This window comes from Hyaena hyaena, unplaced genomic scaffold (assembly GCF_003009895.1).
Source record: "Hyaena hyaena isolate Hyena2069 unplaced genomic scaffold, ASM300989v1 scaffold_146, whole genome shotgun sequence".
Lineage (NCBI taxonomy): Eukaryota > Metazoa > Chordata > Mammalia > Carnivora > Hyaenidae > Hyaena > Hyaena hyaena.
In genome coordinates this window covers 1,342,178-1,358,191 of record NW_024080778.1, presented here as the reverse complement: position 1 = coordinate 1,358,191, position 16,014 = coordinate 1,342,178, and the positions used below count along the sequence as shown (strand labels likewise).

The following is a 16,014-nucleotide window of genomic DNA, read 5'->3' as shown; positions in this document are numbered from 1 at the left end:
GCATGACCCTCTTAGCTTTTAAATATTTTTAATGAAGATGATCTTCCTAAGTCAGTTTGTGTTTAGAAATAAGACAACTGAAGATTCAGATAATTTATTCCTTTAGGACTTGCCTCTTTCTAGAAGCATTCTTGGATAAAGCCAGACTTCTTCATCATTGTATGTATTTTCTGTACTGTTTGTATTCATTTTGGCCTCATTATTTGGCTATTTCTTGCTGATACTTTTTTTCCTCTGCACTTAGATTATAAACTCTGCTCATTCAGGAAAAATAGCTATATGTATGTATGTATGTATACATATATGTATACATATATATATGTATATATATGTGGTGTATTAGTAAAAGGTGATGATGAATCAACTATAATGGTATTATTTAATTCACTGAAAGAAATTAGCAAAATAGACCAAAATAGACAAATGGGAGAAGTGATTGCATTTCACAGTAGGAGTACACTGTGTTTTATACATCAAGAAATGTAATAAATATTTACTGAATGAATGAGTTCATTTTATAGAACATAGAATTATGGAATTGGGCTGTTTGCCAAAGAAATCACTATGTAGCCCTCTATTTTAAAGCAAATTACCCCAGACTGAAGAAACCCTATCTAGTTTTAAAAGACCACAACTTGCACAATGAATCATTCCAACATTGTGAAGCCCTTACTTCTTTCTTTCCAGCCTATCCTGGATGGTGGGGAAATTGATGACACAATTCCACTCAGACACACACACAAGAAAAGTTCTAAGTTTTCCAAAGTGAAGAAAAGAAAAAGTGGGAGAAAAATAGAGAAAGAGGGAGAAAAGTTCCAGACAGACGAGCAGCTGCTGACGCTGCGATACATTTTTTTGTGTCAGATATTTATCTTCCACTCTGAATGTCTTTTTTTTTTCTCCCAAGGATATGGAAACATGGCCTAGCAATAGGGAGGTTAGTGAAAGGTTTTTGTTCTGTAATGCACTGAAATTATTTCCTTATGGTTAAAGAAAGACGGCCTATTCTTTTGCTAAAAAAATAAATAAATAAATAAAGGACCATGTGTAACTGTGTGGAGAAGAATACTTAGGTTTTGTAATTTCCTTTTAAAAAAAAGTTATAACATACTCTGAATGAATACAGTAGCTTTATATAAAAGATTATCAACCAGAATATGTAGTCCTGGAAATTTTAGCCCCATTGACTTCAATTTTCTGGATTCAGGCCAAATGCAAATATCTTCCTTATGGGTAAAGAAGGAATGGTCTGAGCTATTTATTTTAGCTATGTAAATGTATGCATTATTTTTTAGTTAAGGCAGCCACATTCTATTTAATACTCTGTTGTTCCTTCATGTGAGAACTCTGATTAGGACTTAAGATGGTACATTTTCACTGAATATTTTAGATGGTCTTTTATTTCTTCTGGGAAACTAACAGTTTAGCTCAACTAAACCTGAAAAGCCACAGTGTGTTTTGTTTAGGTCACAGCTTAATAACCTCAAGAACAACTTACTCTTTCTCCTTTGGGACCTGCAGGGCCATGGGGTCCCATAGGGCCATCTGTACCCTAAAAAAAAGACAAAAAGAAGATAATATGAGACATATTCCGAGGGCCATAAGAAAAGCAGTTATAATTTATCCTGGACTTTTCCTGGGTGAATGATGCCTTAGAAAGTCAGTAAGACGCCTCATCTCCTTTCAAAGTGCTTTATGCTTGATTCTTTCAGGCCAGCAGTTTCCAAGAAACCCATGCAAAAAGAGTGTGTTATGTAACTGCATATTTCAATGAAGGGCACACACGAGAAACTGTAAGTCATATTTCATTATATACTTCCTCCCTGACTTCATGGAACATCTTCATTTTGCCCCCATAATCTTAAGGAGAGAAATAAATGGAGGTGTTTCCCCTTCATATTACTTCTTCAAGTCCATTCACCACCCACGGTCACTCTCATGCTCCTGGGCCATGAAGCTTTGTTTTCAGCTGTTTCAGAGGCTTGACCAGTGACACAGGTGGAAAAAAAATATTAAGTAAATGAGAACAGTGTTTAACTGTTCAAACCAAACTTTCTCTGGCTCTGTTGGGAGCAGCAGGGGGCTCAGAGGGAAGGAATTACTCTCCTAGCTTCTGCTACAGTCTTACAAGGCATAAACCCGGCAGCCGGCTGATTTAATGGCATAATTGCCCTCTGGCCTCCTTGTTCAGGATTAGGATTTCTGTCCCAGACTGAATGAGCACAGGAACACTAGGTCCAGTGAAAATAATAACTGCCTGAAGCAGGTTTTTAGAATTGAAGAGCTTGGAATTTCTCTTTGATTCTTAAAGATGCAGCAAGGGCTTCAAGTGATTTGCTCATTTTCAAGAAGACTGTGCTTATTTGCAAAGAATTTATCCTAATATTTGCAAACGTAGGAATTATTCTAGCACAGTTTTTAAAAATAGTATTCATATTTCTGTTCTACTATTCTTTTTTCTTCTATTAAAGCTTTGCGATATGAGATAATTTAGAGCTTGAACTGATTCTAATATTGGTGAATTCTTATCATCTTAATCTGATCTTTTTCTTACTGCCTGAACTGAAAGTTCTTCAGAGGACTTCTAAATACTGATTATCTGTGGCTGAAATTTAAGAGATGGAGCTGTTAAGAACCAAAGAAAAGAGACAAAATAACAGGAGAAAGACAGGTCACTTTGATGAACAGAGATCTGAACGTTAGTTCTCGGGAAGAAGTTACATTTTTAATATGGACAGAAAAAACATAAAAGGAAGAGCAAGTTCAAATAAACTCTTCAGAGGAACTCGCTCATGGAATTATAGGAACTGTCCTTTAGTTATAGAAAACTTTGTCTAGGATTCTAAGATAATGAAGCTAATTAGACTGGTCATTCTCTCCACCTAGAAGATTATCCAGACTGGAACTCAGAAGGATGTCCTGTAGTTCAGGATGTACATCAATCACAGCTGCAACTTCTGCTCTACCTTTCCCTTTTGTATCACTATCTTTGTATACCTTCTTCCTTCACCTCAGTCCTGTGTAGCCCTCATCGTTTGATGAAAGTACATGGGGCAAAAGAGTCTGTCCTGAAGCACAAATTCATAGCCATAAAACATGTTGGAGCAAGATGAGGTACTGACTCACCCGGGATCCTGGCTTCCCGTCTAAGCCAGATGCTCCCTGTGTGATTTGGTTGGTAGCAGGGTTGGTGGGTATAACACGAATGACAAGAACAGAGATTAGTATGAGGTACTAATGAACAAATGTAACGCTTCAAACAACATAATACGCAGTCACAGGGCTCTGGGATGAATATCACATTGCTACAAATTGTTAGTTAAAAAAAACGAAACACGTGACAATAAACGCCCCACAGATGATGGCATTTTAATGACATTTCCATTCGACAAATTCTTACTTAGAAATCAAGTCAATGAGGTTTTTAAAGTGGGCTTTCAAGGAATTACTGGTAACAGTCACAGAGTGCTAATTTCCATATGATACTCATTTTCTAGAGACTGAACTGTTCTCAATAGATTTCTTTAGGTTTTGAATAAAAGTAATGGCCAATGTTCTAAGAAAGGGCTCATTATAATAATCAATCAAAGTTAGCATTTCAGAGGAGAAGAATAAGGGTCTAGTTTTTGTTGTTGTTGTTAATATAGCAGTTATGAATAACAAATGCAGAATTTTAACATGCCAAAATGACTCCGTGGATCTTACATGAATAATACTCATTGTTTTCTGGGTTGTTCTTACTGTGTTCACATTAGTTACCACTAGAGGGACTTCTAGGAACAGGAAAAAGCTGGGAAAATTTCATGAGTCCAAACAAAAAATAACTGTCCCAAACAAAATTGTTCTTCAATTCACTTCAAATAATCACTGCATCAAAGTCTGAAAGGGAAATGGTTTAAAAGTGCAATGTTGTTCTCAGGCAATGTGTGCTTTTTGTTTTGTTTTGTTTTGTTTTTTTACCTTTATCTCCAAGCTATGCATAGTGTATGACAAAATATGACACTTTCAATGCTTATTTTAAGAATACGTACAGTTACTTCTTTGAATATGCCTTTTGTATCTCAAAACTCAAATACTGATTTATAGTCCTTTAAAACCATTGATTAAATCAAGGAGTATTTCAGGAAGACGATGCACTAGCCCTATCAATCTTCTTGGCTAGTTTGCAGAACTATGTTCCCATTTTATGCTGCAGATATAGTTAATAAAAAATGAAAGAAAAAAACCTATTCCAGCTGTGGACTCTACCAATGATGCTGTGCATAGTCAGGCTATGCAAAATACATCTTTAGTTAGCAATGATTAAAATTTTTAAAAATGTATGTTGTTTAATGATAGCGTATGTACAGCTTTTGGCTAAATGTTGCATAAAAATTATCACTAGTCTTAAATTTGGAATTAGGGCAAACTTTAAAGAAATAGAATTGAGGGTTTAATAAAATAAAAATTCAAACTTTCTTTTGTCTTTTGATACTTTCTTCAGAGTCACCATTATTATAACATGTAAAAACGAACACGGAGATGGTAAAATTTTTGTACTGAGAGTTTAATGTTATATTTACCTGGAATGTGAACTAATGACTCACGTATGTCACAGAGGTTTTGTGCCCATGGTCCCTTGGTCTAATTGGTGTGATTTAACCTATACTCTGACACAAGGCTTTTATCGTTCATTCAATAAGTGAGTACGTATTAAGTATCCACTAGGTGCCTGATCTCTGTAAGGGTACTTCCCACTTAAAATGAAATAAGTAGGCACCAACATTTTTTATAAGTAAAATATGTATTTAAACTATTTTCTACCAACTTTATGTCTTATTTTAGTAATATACTCTATAATGTTCTTTACTGCCGTCTATCTTCATTCACCGAACAGTCAGCATATAATAACCTTTAACCTAAAACCTCATAAGCCTTTAAAATCAACCTTTAAAATCATCATTTTAAAAAATCTCTTTATAGCTCTGGAAAGAGGACTGGCCTAAAGTGCATGGCAGATGAGAATTTTTATTAAAAATGAAAATCTCAAAACAACTGTCAAATACTTCTTCCAAACTATCCTCCACTGCTGCCAAAAGAACCTCATAAGAGGGCATTTTCAAAACAAATAACACACAACACTTAGACCATGATATGATTGATTAATGTAAGGAGCCACAGCATTGACTTCACGCCATCAACAATGGCTAATCGTATACCTTCCACCCAAGAGAGGGCTACGGTTTTTGCTATCGATGGGGGAAAAAAATTGAGGGAGGGTTCTACACTGAACTAAATTATAAAAACACTTGGGAGAAATTATGACATAATCAGCACAATGCCTTTTTAAAGGGCAGGGTGATAAAAGAAAAATCATCAGCCTTAAGAGAGGAAGGTTGGCATGTATGTAACTGAATGACAGAACACGGACAGCACTGTTTGTCATGGGGTCTTCCTCTGACACAAGAGCAGTCATAAGACAAAACTGGGCTGAGCTCTGCTCTAATATAATGTGTTTTCCAATCACAGAAATCTCAAATGTAAGATAGTCACCTAATAAACTAGAGTTGTTACTTAGGGTAGAAAGAAAAGTCTGAGATTTGCACTGAAATGGAAAGTTTTCTTTACTTACTGGAAGACCAAGGGGTCCTCTGTCACCCTTTTGACCTGGTTCACCCTTCAATCCTTTAACACCATTTAACCCTGGTTCACCCTAAATGCAAAAGCAAATGCCAATTTTGGTTGCTATCATGGGTGCTTTAACTGTGAGAGAAGAGAGCCAGTCTCTGAAATGGTTGCAGATTCCAGTTCTAGACAACAGCAGAGTGAGGCTAGACTTGTCTTGCATCGGTTCAACATTCATTTCAAACATTTGTAAAAAAAGTAATAAACTGAAATCAACAAGGAATGTTCTAGGAAGCCAAACTCTTGAGAAAGTGTACTCCTTGAAATTGAAATGCATATGAGCGAGTTCTAGAATTTTTCAGATCTACCTCAAGGAAACTGGTGCTATGGTACCTTATTCTCACCAAGCAAATCAGAGACAGAGTGGAGGATGCTGAAGGGGGTTCGGTAGTCCCACTCTGCTGGACTGAAAAACTGGAATATGCAGGACAGTGTTATATACACATATTTTAAGCCTTTAAGCATTTTACCCGGGGGAATGAGCTAAAAATGTAGCAGCTGATGTTTGAAGTGGTGCCATGGAGTGAGTGATTATTCACGGACTTGGCCAAGTCAGATCTCTACATGGATTAATCAACAGAATAGACAACAAATAGCCAATCCCAGAAGAGACTATGAAGACCACAGTACTTAAATGTAGTTTTGCTGCTGTCCATCTGTCCAATAGTATAATACAGAAGGTTGAAGTTTCACCTCAGGTGACATTACAAAAGCCATGGTAAGTGATAAATTCTATTGACTCTGATATTTAATAACCTAAGAATATGGTACATCTATTTTCTATCAGCAGGAGAAATAGAGTTCTGACCTATTCACTTTTCAACTTTTAAGTACAGGCATTAATTTCATCACAAAAATCTGGGAAGATTTGTGAAAGGAAGACGCAGTCTCAAATGCCCTATAGAGTCTTGCTGGGTAGGTGTGGGAGTGGGGAGAGATTGTGTTTACATGGCAGGAGAGATTATTAACCTGGGAGATATTTTCCCTATATGTCTGATTGATGATAACCAGCGTGGTGCCTGTTAAACAGAGTCCAGGACCCCACTTAGTGTTTGAACTTCCAAAGGGGTCACAAAGTAATGAACACATTGGTTCTGGGGATTCTGAAGATGTTTGCAGTGCTGTCACTGCAGAAAATCCAAATAGGCTGTGGCTGGTCAAGGTTGGTCCTGGGGTTGTCACAGAGCTAAAGTTAAGGTGAGATTAAGGCCAAGGCTGAACAGTTAGCATTAGTTAACTGGTTTCAACTTGAGATTGATGGCTTTACATGTGTGTGGACTTTTGGCTAGAGGTCTTGAGATGATGTATAGGCAGGGCTGCTTTGGTAGGCCATGAAATTCTGTGGTGAGCAATCATACATTGACATGAGTGGGCATGAACTGAGAAGCTGAATTTATTAACAGTCAAATGTAGTGGCAGAAAGACCAAATTTCAACTTTGGACTTAAGTTCTAGTCCCAGATTAATCATTTAGTTAGCAGTGTAACTTTGGGCAAATAATATAAATTTCATGGACCTATGGTTTATCATCTATAAAATCAAGGATCTATCACAGGTAAATCTATGAGGTCTTTCCAAACAATAATTTTCTGAAATCTATGATTTAAGTGGTCCCTTAAAATTCAAGGAGAAGTCAGGAGTAGGAATTACTGATTTAGTCCAGGGTGGGGAAAAAAGAGCCAGAGAGGTTGGATAACTACTAAGACCACAGGGCTGATAGATGGGCTCTCTCTTCTGACCCACAGCACAATGCTCTTAACTCGAACTATAATCCATGCTTCTGAGATACTGGCCTTACTAGAAGTAGGGTGTTATAAGAAGAATAAAGAGGCATGACTTCTTCCCATTCATGGGTGAGTCACCTGCCTGAGCCCAAAAATGAAACTCAGGTTTCTGGGGTCAAACCAATACTCCTGCACTCCTGAAGCTGGGTGGGCCACAGAGAGCTCTTAAAGGAGAGGGTAGGCTGCCTCTAAGTTTTCTGGTTTCTAGCTCAAACGTTGCATTTATGTATCCCCCTACCCCTCACCATTTAAATGCACCAACTCACTACTGAGGAGCTTTCAAGAGTCCTTGAATCTTCTCTCATGCTTTTTTTCCCTTGAATTTTAAAATTCAGAACAAAGCATCAAATCATAAGATAACAAGCAATATTTATCAGGTGGTTATAGATAACTGCACCAAATATTGTGCTAAGTATCTTATAAATATACCTCATTAAATTATTGCAACACTATGAGGTAAGTTGCCTAGTTGAGTAAATGAAGAATAGAGTGGGTAAATAGTCTGCCCAAAGTGACACGGCTTGTTAGTGGCAAAGCTGAGATTAGAACATAGACACTTATTACATATGCTCCCTGGAAGAAGGAACCTTTCTTTCAGGGCTCATTTTAACTCTCTCAAATGTCCTCTTGGTCTACACAAAAGCAAAGAACTGGTGGAAACCACTTTTACAATATAAGCTGCATGAATTCTGACAAACAGGGGTATTCTCTATTGTTCTTTTACTAATCCAGAGCATAGAATACATGTAAGTGATATAATCTTCTCAGTACAGCACACCTGATACATTCATCCCATTCTAGACCAGTGATCTCTGGGGGAGTACACAATTAAGATGTTTTATGGTTAAAGCATTTAGATGCAGCACTGCTATATGATAAACAATGGGTATCAGTAACACCTAAATATGCAACTAATGATACCATAATAAAGAACATCTGAACCAGTCTGAGAATCTCATCAGATTTACTTCTAAATGGTTAATTTTGAGTATACATATTATGGTTAGTAACTTAAGAAACTTACATAGTGTCATGGAAAAAGGCAAAATGAGGAGTCATTCATCTCCAGGTGATATCACTTAAATTTGCTATAAGTCATTCTGTGTTGTGAGATTTAAACATCTGGATACTTAAAGGCTTAAAGATTATCAACATTACATGACAGATAAATAAGACAGGACAGACATGCTTCCGTCATGCTTCTCCATGATTAACAGGGAAAAAGAAATCCAATAATCAAGGGAATTTTTTGGATTACCTTTGGTCCAGGAAGTCCATGGGGTCCCTGAAAATGAAAAACACAGATTTTAATTAAGAATTGATTCACTTTCTTAGCAGAAGTGATTATTATATAGAGTAACCAAAGAGATGTAAAACAAGAATCTTCTTTGAGCTATAGCTAGGGGCAGGCTGATGGGTGTTAACACTAGTGAACATTTCTTCTAGCTCTTGGATTGTTCTGTAATTGGAAATTCATTAACAGAAATTTGTTCTGTTAAATACCTGTGAGAGGGAGGGAGAAATATGGAAGAAAAACATTTTTAAAAAGTATTGTGAACCCACACTACTCCTATTTCTGAAATCCACATTTTTATAAAATCCAGGTGGAATCTGTGACATGCTTTGAATGTGTATGGCATAGAGATAAGTCCTAAAATACAAAAATTTGCCAAAGAGAAGTCCTGGTGAAGGGAAGACCTTTTCCCATTATTAAATCCTCTAGACCCAAGAGGAATCTAAAGGAAGAAGGAAACAAGGAGATGATAGTCAAGTTTGGAAACCTGTTGCATCATTAATTTAATTTAAGACTAATGATAGGATTCTATTGGAGGAGTACGAAACATCATTAGTCAGAATATATTTGTTCTTACAAAGCCGAATTCTTCAAGGCTCTTATAACAGTTGTTTAATGGAAGGAAGTTATAATGCATACATGAATCAGGGCTTTTCTCCTGTATTTTGTGGAAAATCTAACTATAGGGACTAATTAGCTAACCTAAATTACCTAAAGGTACTGTGGATTGCTTTAAACTTTTCAAGTGATTTAAATTAACTCTTTGGAGGGAGGTGTATTTAAATACCAAACAGTGAAATCATACAACAGTAAGGAAAACTTTTGTCAAGCAATATACAAATATTTGTTATATAGGTCTACATTGGAATAATATTTTCCCTTTAGATGAGTAGTGGATAAGCATTTTCAGGAAATGGCTGTTACTTTATCAAATATTCTTATCTATTGCTATCTGTGGTAATGGTGTAAAATCCCTTTAAACTAATTAATTTTATGATATGAATAAGATACAGCATTTAAAATTTTAATCTTCTAACTCAAAGCGGAGGGAGTAATAAAAAAGCCAAAAGTATGCCATTTGGTTAATTCTTAATGAATTCTTTAGTTTTAAGAAAATAATGTTAATTATAACTATTTAATGATATGAAATAAATGGTAGTTAGTAAGAAATAGATGATTGTATCTGGGGCTATGTTCTGTGGTTTAGATCATTCCAGTGATGCTCTAGGGGGAAAACATGACCCACAGTTTATTTAATCTGTATGACTGAAGACATGGAGTTTATTGAGAGACCTTAGGAATGAATATGACCTTAGAGGCTACCTGACTTGTACCCATCCTGCCCAAGTCACAAGCAGTTGAAGCACTCCACCTTCAATGTTCTAGCCTTAACACTAGTGCCATTAGGTGGACATTTTGAGAATTACACTGGTTTAATGGCTGCCTTCCTCCCCAGATGGCAGTTCTGTGAAGGCATGGCCATTGTCTGAGGGATACTTGTGGTAAACACTGGATCCTCCAGAGTACCATAAAGGTGAAAAGAAAAATAAGCAACAATATAGGTCATCTACAATTTTTCTCATATTATTTTATAAACGTTCCTATTAAACATCTTATTAAAATGTTTCAATCAAAGTTGGCTACGCACATTCATTAATGGCCACAATTATTAATCTTGTTATTCTACGAACAGCCTAAACAGTGGTTGCTTACGATGATTTTTTTGATGTTCATACTGGAAATTGGAGTAAAGCTTGTCAAATCTACCTTTGACTCTCCTATCACAAAACAACTCTATCCCTTTTTAAGACATATGTTTGGGGGGAATGAAAGACAGTACTGTAAAGTCAGATATCTCAGCACCTCGTATTTTCTGTCCATTCTACAGAGAGCAGTACAAAATACAGGCTGGATGTTTTGAGGGATGTGTTCCTGTTTTTTCTAGCAGCACGCTCATAAATACATGATTACATTTTGTACAGAAGAGAGGCTTACCATGGGGCCTGGTGGACCGTGGGGGCCTGGCGGGCCTGGTGGGCCTATGATCTGTACATCCAAAAAATAAACATGGATTTGGTTACTTCATTTAGATAAGGCAGTTTGGCTTGAATCTTGTGCTGGGGTTCTGCTAAGGCCATTAATAGCTGCAGAAGAAGAAGGATACTAGAAGAAGTGATGCATTTGATTCTTTACATTTAGAAATTCCTTCATGAGAACAACAACAACAAAAAACTTAAAAAAAATACAGCTGGTTTACAAAAGTACAGAATAAATCTAAAGTGCATTAAAAGAAAAGAGAGTAATCATCAAGAGATGCTATAATACCACAATCAGCAATGAACCCTCAAATATTTCCCTGAGCAGCAACAGGGCTCTGGAGGAAGAAAAAAAAAAGTATGCTCTGTCATCACAAAGCTCTACTCAAACGTGTTATGGGAAAACCACTGATGTTCTCCTGAGGATTAGACAGTCCCCTAAAAAACTGCTTTTAACTCAGACGTCTGAGACACTTTGTGTCTCATTGTACAAGGCTGACAGACATTTTTCTATAGTTTGACAATCGAAGAGGTTCACAGTTTCTCTACTGTTGATAAGCCATCTGACACAGATTGAACTGGGGAAATAAAAGGCCTGTTTTAGAGTTCTTTAGGAACCATGAAGTTCAGCCACCATCAACTTACGGAAGGACCCTGAGGACCTGGCAATCCGGAGTCTCCTTTTTCTCCTTTGATTCCATTGGCACCCTATGAATAACCAGGAAGAGCTGAGTTGGTAAAGTTGTTTCCAAAGTGTAAGAATACAACTGAATTTTCTCCCCAAGCCCAACATCCTTTTGAAATTTTTATAGTCTTATGCACACAATATACAAAGGATTTATCTCCTTGCATTTGAGCCTCAAACAGCATGCTTCTCCAAATCTCTAGGGCGGTGGGTGATATGTGAACTACAATTTGAAGTAAATAAAAACTAGGTTAGATGTGATTGGTTAAACTTCTACATTATTAAATATATCAGATTATAAATGTTATATTTTTTTGTGGTGGTGCTCACTTTAAATAGCAAAGGTCAGTCTTTTAACTTAGTTTTCATTGACATTTATACACTTCCTTGTTTTAAAATAGGCCCAGGGCAGTGAAGTCGTCTACATTTTTTTTTTTTAATCCTACGATTTAATGACTGAGGATGAAAACGAAGTTTCAGGTTTATTAGCTGAAAATAGGGTTAACAATACTTATCTCTCTACTTCTACATTTAAAAATTTTTTCTCTTCCAAATCCTCAGTAAAAATTGTAGGGGAAAGTCATAAAAACACCATTCCATTCACACAAAGAGAGCACTTTTTAAAGAGTAACTTGTAAAATTGTTTTATACTTTTCAGTTTATTAATTGTTAAATTATGGTTTATTAAAAAATGATCAATTACCACCATCTTATGCATACTAAAAGTGATCAACTATATTTATCTTTCTATCTTCTGATGAAAATAATTCAAGAAAACATGAAAATTTACTTTATAATAAATTTGGTTAGATGCTTTAAAACTTGTTTTAGTGCCCCAGTTGGAGTAATTAACCAACAATACCTCAAATATTTAAAAATAAAAATAGTACATGAACCACTAGATGAGACTGCAAGTAACCATATAACTCTTTTTTTTTTAAGTTTATTTATTTATTTTGAGAGAGACAGACACAGTGTGAATGGGGGAGGGGCAGAGAGAAGGGGAGAGGGAGAGAATCCCAAGCTGGCTCTGCACTGGCAGTGCAGAGTCTGATGTGGGGCTCAAAACCATGAGATCATGACCTGAGCGAGATCATGAAACCATGAGTTAGGCATTGAACTGACTGAGCCACCGAGGAGCCCCTAACTCTTTTATGATTTAATTTATCTTAATATGAACACACCCTGAAAAGTATAAACATACCGGTAATCCAGGAAGTCCGATTCCTCCTTTTTCACCTGGCATACCTGGGTCCCCCATGTCTCCCTTTGAGCCTTTAAGTCCCTACAAATGATATGGTTTGAACGTAAGAATCACACTGACACTTGATAGTAACATTCTAAGGAAAACAGAATTCCAGATCAATCTTGTCAGTGGGTGGTCCAATGCTGAGATGATTCTGATTTTCACTGCTAGTTATTTCTTATAGCAACCTTCTACACTGAACCAATATGTTATTGTCTCACAGAATAGAAGGGATTAGACTCTATTACTTAGGCCATTTGAGTATGAAAATCATGAATCTAGGTGTTAACAAAATTTCTCCTGATTCTATATTTTTATCTGGCAGCTAATTCAATATCAATGGTCCTGAAAACAATTTAAGGGATTGAATTCTGAGCAGTACAATACAAATTTTGAATCAGGACTAGCGTTATAATAACAAAGGTTCAAATAAACTTCTCCCATCTCCATCCACCGTACTCTCCAATGCCTCTTAAAAGCAGGAGGAAGTTCCAATCACCATCACTTTTCAATGGTTCAGTATATAGAAAGATATATAATGTAGGCACCAATTATTAGGTACCTGGTCTTTAGGCATCAGAGTTCATTCAAGCTTACAAATACTTCAACTTTTCCACAGTATTCTTATTTTATTCTCATGACATCCCAATGAAGTGATCCATGGTGCTTGCTTTCTTTCTTTCTTTCTTTCTTTCTTTCTTTCTTTCTTTCTTTCTTTCTTTCTTTCTTTCTTTTTTTTTTAAGAGAGAGAACATGCACAGGGGAGAGGGACAAGGGGGACAGGAGAGAGAGAAAGAAAGAGAGAGAGTGAGAGAAGTCTTAAGCAGACTCCACACTCAGTGCAGAGCCTGACTCAGAGCTTGATTCTAGGACTCTGGGATCATGATTTGAGTCAAAATTAAGAGTCAGACGCTCAACGACTGAACTACCCAGACTCCCCCATGATGCTATTTTATTCTTCTTTTACAGTGAGTAAATAGATAAATGTATATTTTGAATGCTAACAAATCTGACATTTGCAATAATAACAATGAAATGGATTTGTATTGTTAAGCATTTTCATCCCAAGAGCTTCACTATCATATGACCAGAGGGCCCATTTTTAAGCAGGGATGTTGATAGTTCTGGTAGTAAGGGACTCCTGGCTGCACAAAGCTAGTCATCTTTTCCATATCAAAACCTATTTCAGGACAGGAATAGGTTTTTTTCTTTACTTATACTTATTTCATAGCAGTTAGTTCAGAACCACTTGCTAGGTGGGTGGCTAGATAGGTGTTTGAATGGGTAGTAGATGATCTAATTAGTTAATCAGCCCCTGGTTGGTTTTAGGAATCCAGTGATGGAGAGCAGCAGTGCAGTCCATCCCTGCTACTGGACTCAGTAGCAGAAGTAGACCTTGTAGATCCTGTAGAATAAACCCAGCTACTATGTATGTAGGGACCATACAGTATCTTTATGCATGTTAAACTAATTATTTTTAATGACTAGCATTGGGAATACAACTATATTTTTAAATGCTACTGTGATCTCTGATTAATAATAGCATTATCACCAGAAGTCTTTTTTTTAACTATCACATTTATTTTATGTGACATTATATGACTTCAGTATACAACTCTGATATTAAAATAACTCTTGAATTTAATGTTCTTAACTAATACTATCTCCTGAAGAGCATATTTCACTCACTGTATCAAGAATCCTCTTGATTTCTTATGATCTTCTTGATTTTAGTCATTTATTGGGTTAATAATGGAAGCCCAGAAAATGTCAAATATCTTGAAGCTAACAATTGTGATTTGACTCTGAATTAAGAATAGTGTCCATATTCTCCTTAGTCAGATTCTTTCTGGCCAGAGGTAAACAACAGCTTGAGGCCAAATCCAGCCCAGAGATTATTTTTGCACAAGATGAATCTTTTGAAAAAAATTAAGGGGTATTAAGATAAAAAAAATCTGTGACAAAAACTCTATGTGATCTATAAAGCCTAAAACATTTACTATATGGTCTTTTATAGAAAAAGTTTGCTAACCTCTGATTTCAGGGAAACCATTGGGGATATACTGACATATTCTGTGTAGGTGCAAGTGCCCCATTTGTTTCTGTCTTTTCTAGGGATCTTGAAAATTAGGTGTAATCTTTATTTGGAAAAAAATATTGTCAGAATAACACACACAAGCAATATCTAACTTTGTGGAAGCTTTGGTTGACTGATTATAATCTTGAACTGTTAGTATTCACTTACAAAAATTAGGCTATTCTTACTAAATTGATAGTGATCTTATAAGTCTAATAAAAATTCACAGAAGTGTCACTGGTAGATTGATAAGGAGTATTAACACAAAATGTCATATCCCTTGTATGTTTCTACAAAGAAAACTAATGTCTAATTTAAAGCCAATTGCTTCTTAGAGTTAATGTAATCTCTACAACAGATGGTGAAAAAAGAGAGAGGAGATCATATATCAACACTCATGTCTTTTTGGCTCCAAATCTATAATAAAAGGGGTGATCAATAATGATGCTTTAAATGACAGTATGTATCTTTGAAAATTACCTGCTCTCCATCAACTCCTGGGATTCCTGGAGATCCTGGCTCTCCCTGTTAAAATAAAAAGTGATTGCTTACCTCCATTCATCATTGGTAAGTAAAAGTGATGCTGGCTGGTAATAGTACAATTTGACTTTTCAGCAAAGGCATCATAACCCAAGAATACTTGGTTACATCATAGCATATCAAAACTAAGTGAAATAACATTTTCTTGAAGATTACATGAAACAATACTTATAGGTAGCTAAGAGCCAATGTTTTTGTTTTTTGCCCCATGTGAGATTCAGGCTAAAGGAAAAAATGGTGAAAGAAAACTGGTAGAGATCATTTGAAGGCTGACCATATCCTGTAACAACAACCTATATGCTTCAGTTAATTTTTTTCTCTAACTTGGGAAAAAAGGCAAAAACGTGACAGTTAACTTAAAAATAGAATGTAATGTTTTAACTGGCACCATTTGAACAGTGGATACAGATCCATGATTGTGAGTGTGCTATTTCCAGATATAATCAGTTAGATAATATCTTAATCCATAAAATTACTTTTGGATCAGTTCAATAACCTATACTATGCTAGGAATGAATTAAAGTTTACTATTCATATTATGATGTATTATAAACCCTGACAAACTCCAAATCTATCTATTTTATCTTAATTGAAGATGACACATTAAAAACAAATTTAAACAATGTGCTAGATATTTATCCAACCGACAAAGGTCTAGTCATTTTTCATTTGGAGAAGTACTGAACAAA

At 35.9% G+C, this 16,014-nt stretch overlaps 1 protein-coding gene across 2 annotated transcripts in view; it reads right to left on the bottom strand.

Annotated features, from left to right (window-relative positions):
• Window positions 1–16,014, bottom strand: part of COL25A1 (collagen type XXV alpha 1 chain) — a 455,910-nt gene that overhangs the window by 15,933 nt on the left and 423,963 nt on the right. Inside the window, exons 24-31 of one of the 2 annotated variants that reach the window (XM_039238753.1) lie at window positions 15,266–15,310; window positions 12,667–12,747; window positions 11,423–11,485; window positions 10,737–10,787; window positions 8,706–8,732; window positions 5,612–5,692; window positions 3,127–3,162; window positions 1,499–1,552 (exon numbers count right to left, since the gene is read on the bottom strand). In XM_039238753.1, coding sequence (XP_039094684.1) covers window positions 1,499–1,552; window positions 3,127–3,162; window positions 5,612–5,692; window positions 8,706–8,732; window positions 10,737–10,787; window positions 11,423–11,485; window positions 12,667–12,747; window positions 15,266–15,310 — 438 coding nt within the window. The remainder of the gene's footprint in view (window positions 1–1,498; window positions 1,553–3,126; window positions 3,163–5,611; window positions 5,693–8,705; window positions 8,733–10,736; window positions 10,788–11,422; window positions 11,486–12,666; window positions 12,748–15,265; window positions 15,311–16,014) is intronic. The other variant, XM_039238752.1, reaches the window with a different exon arrangement.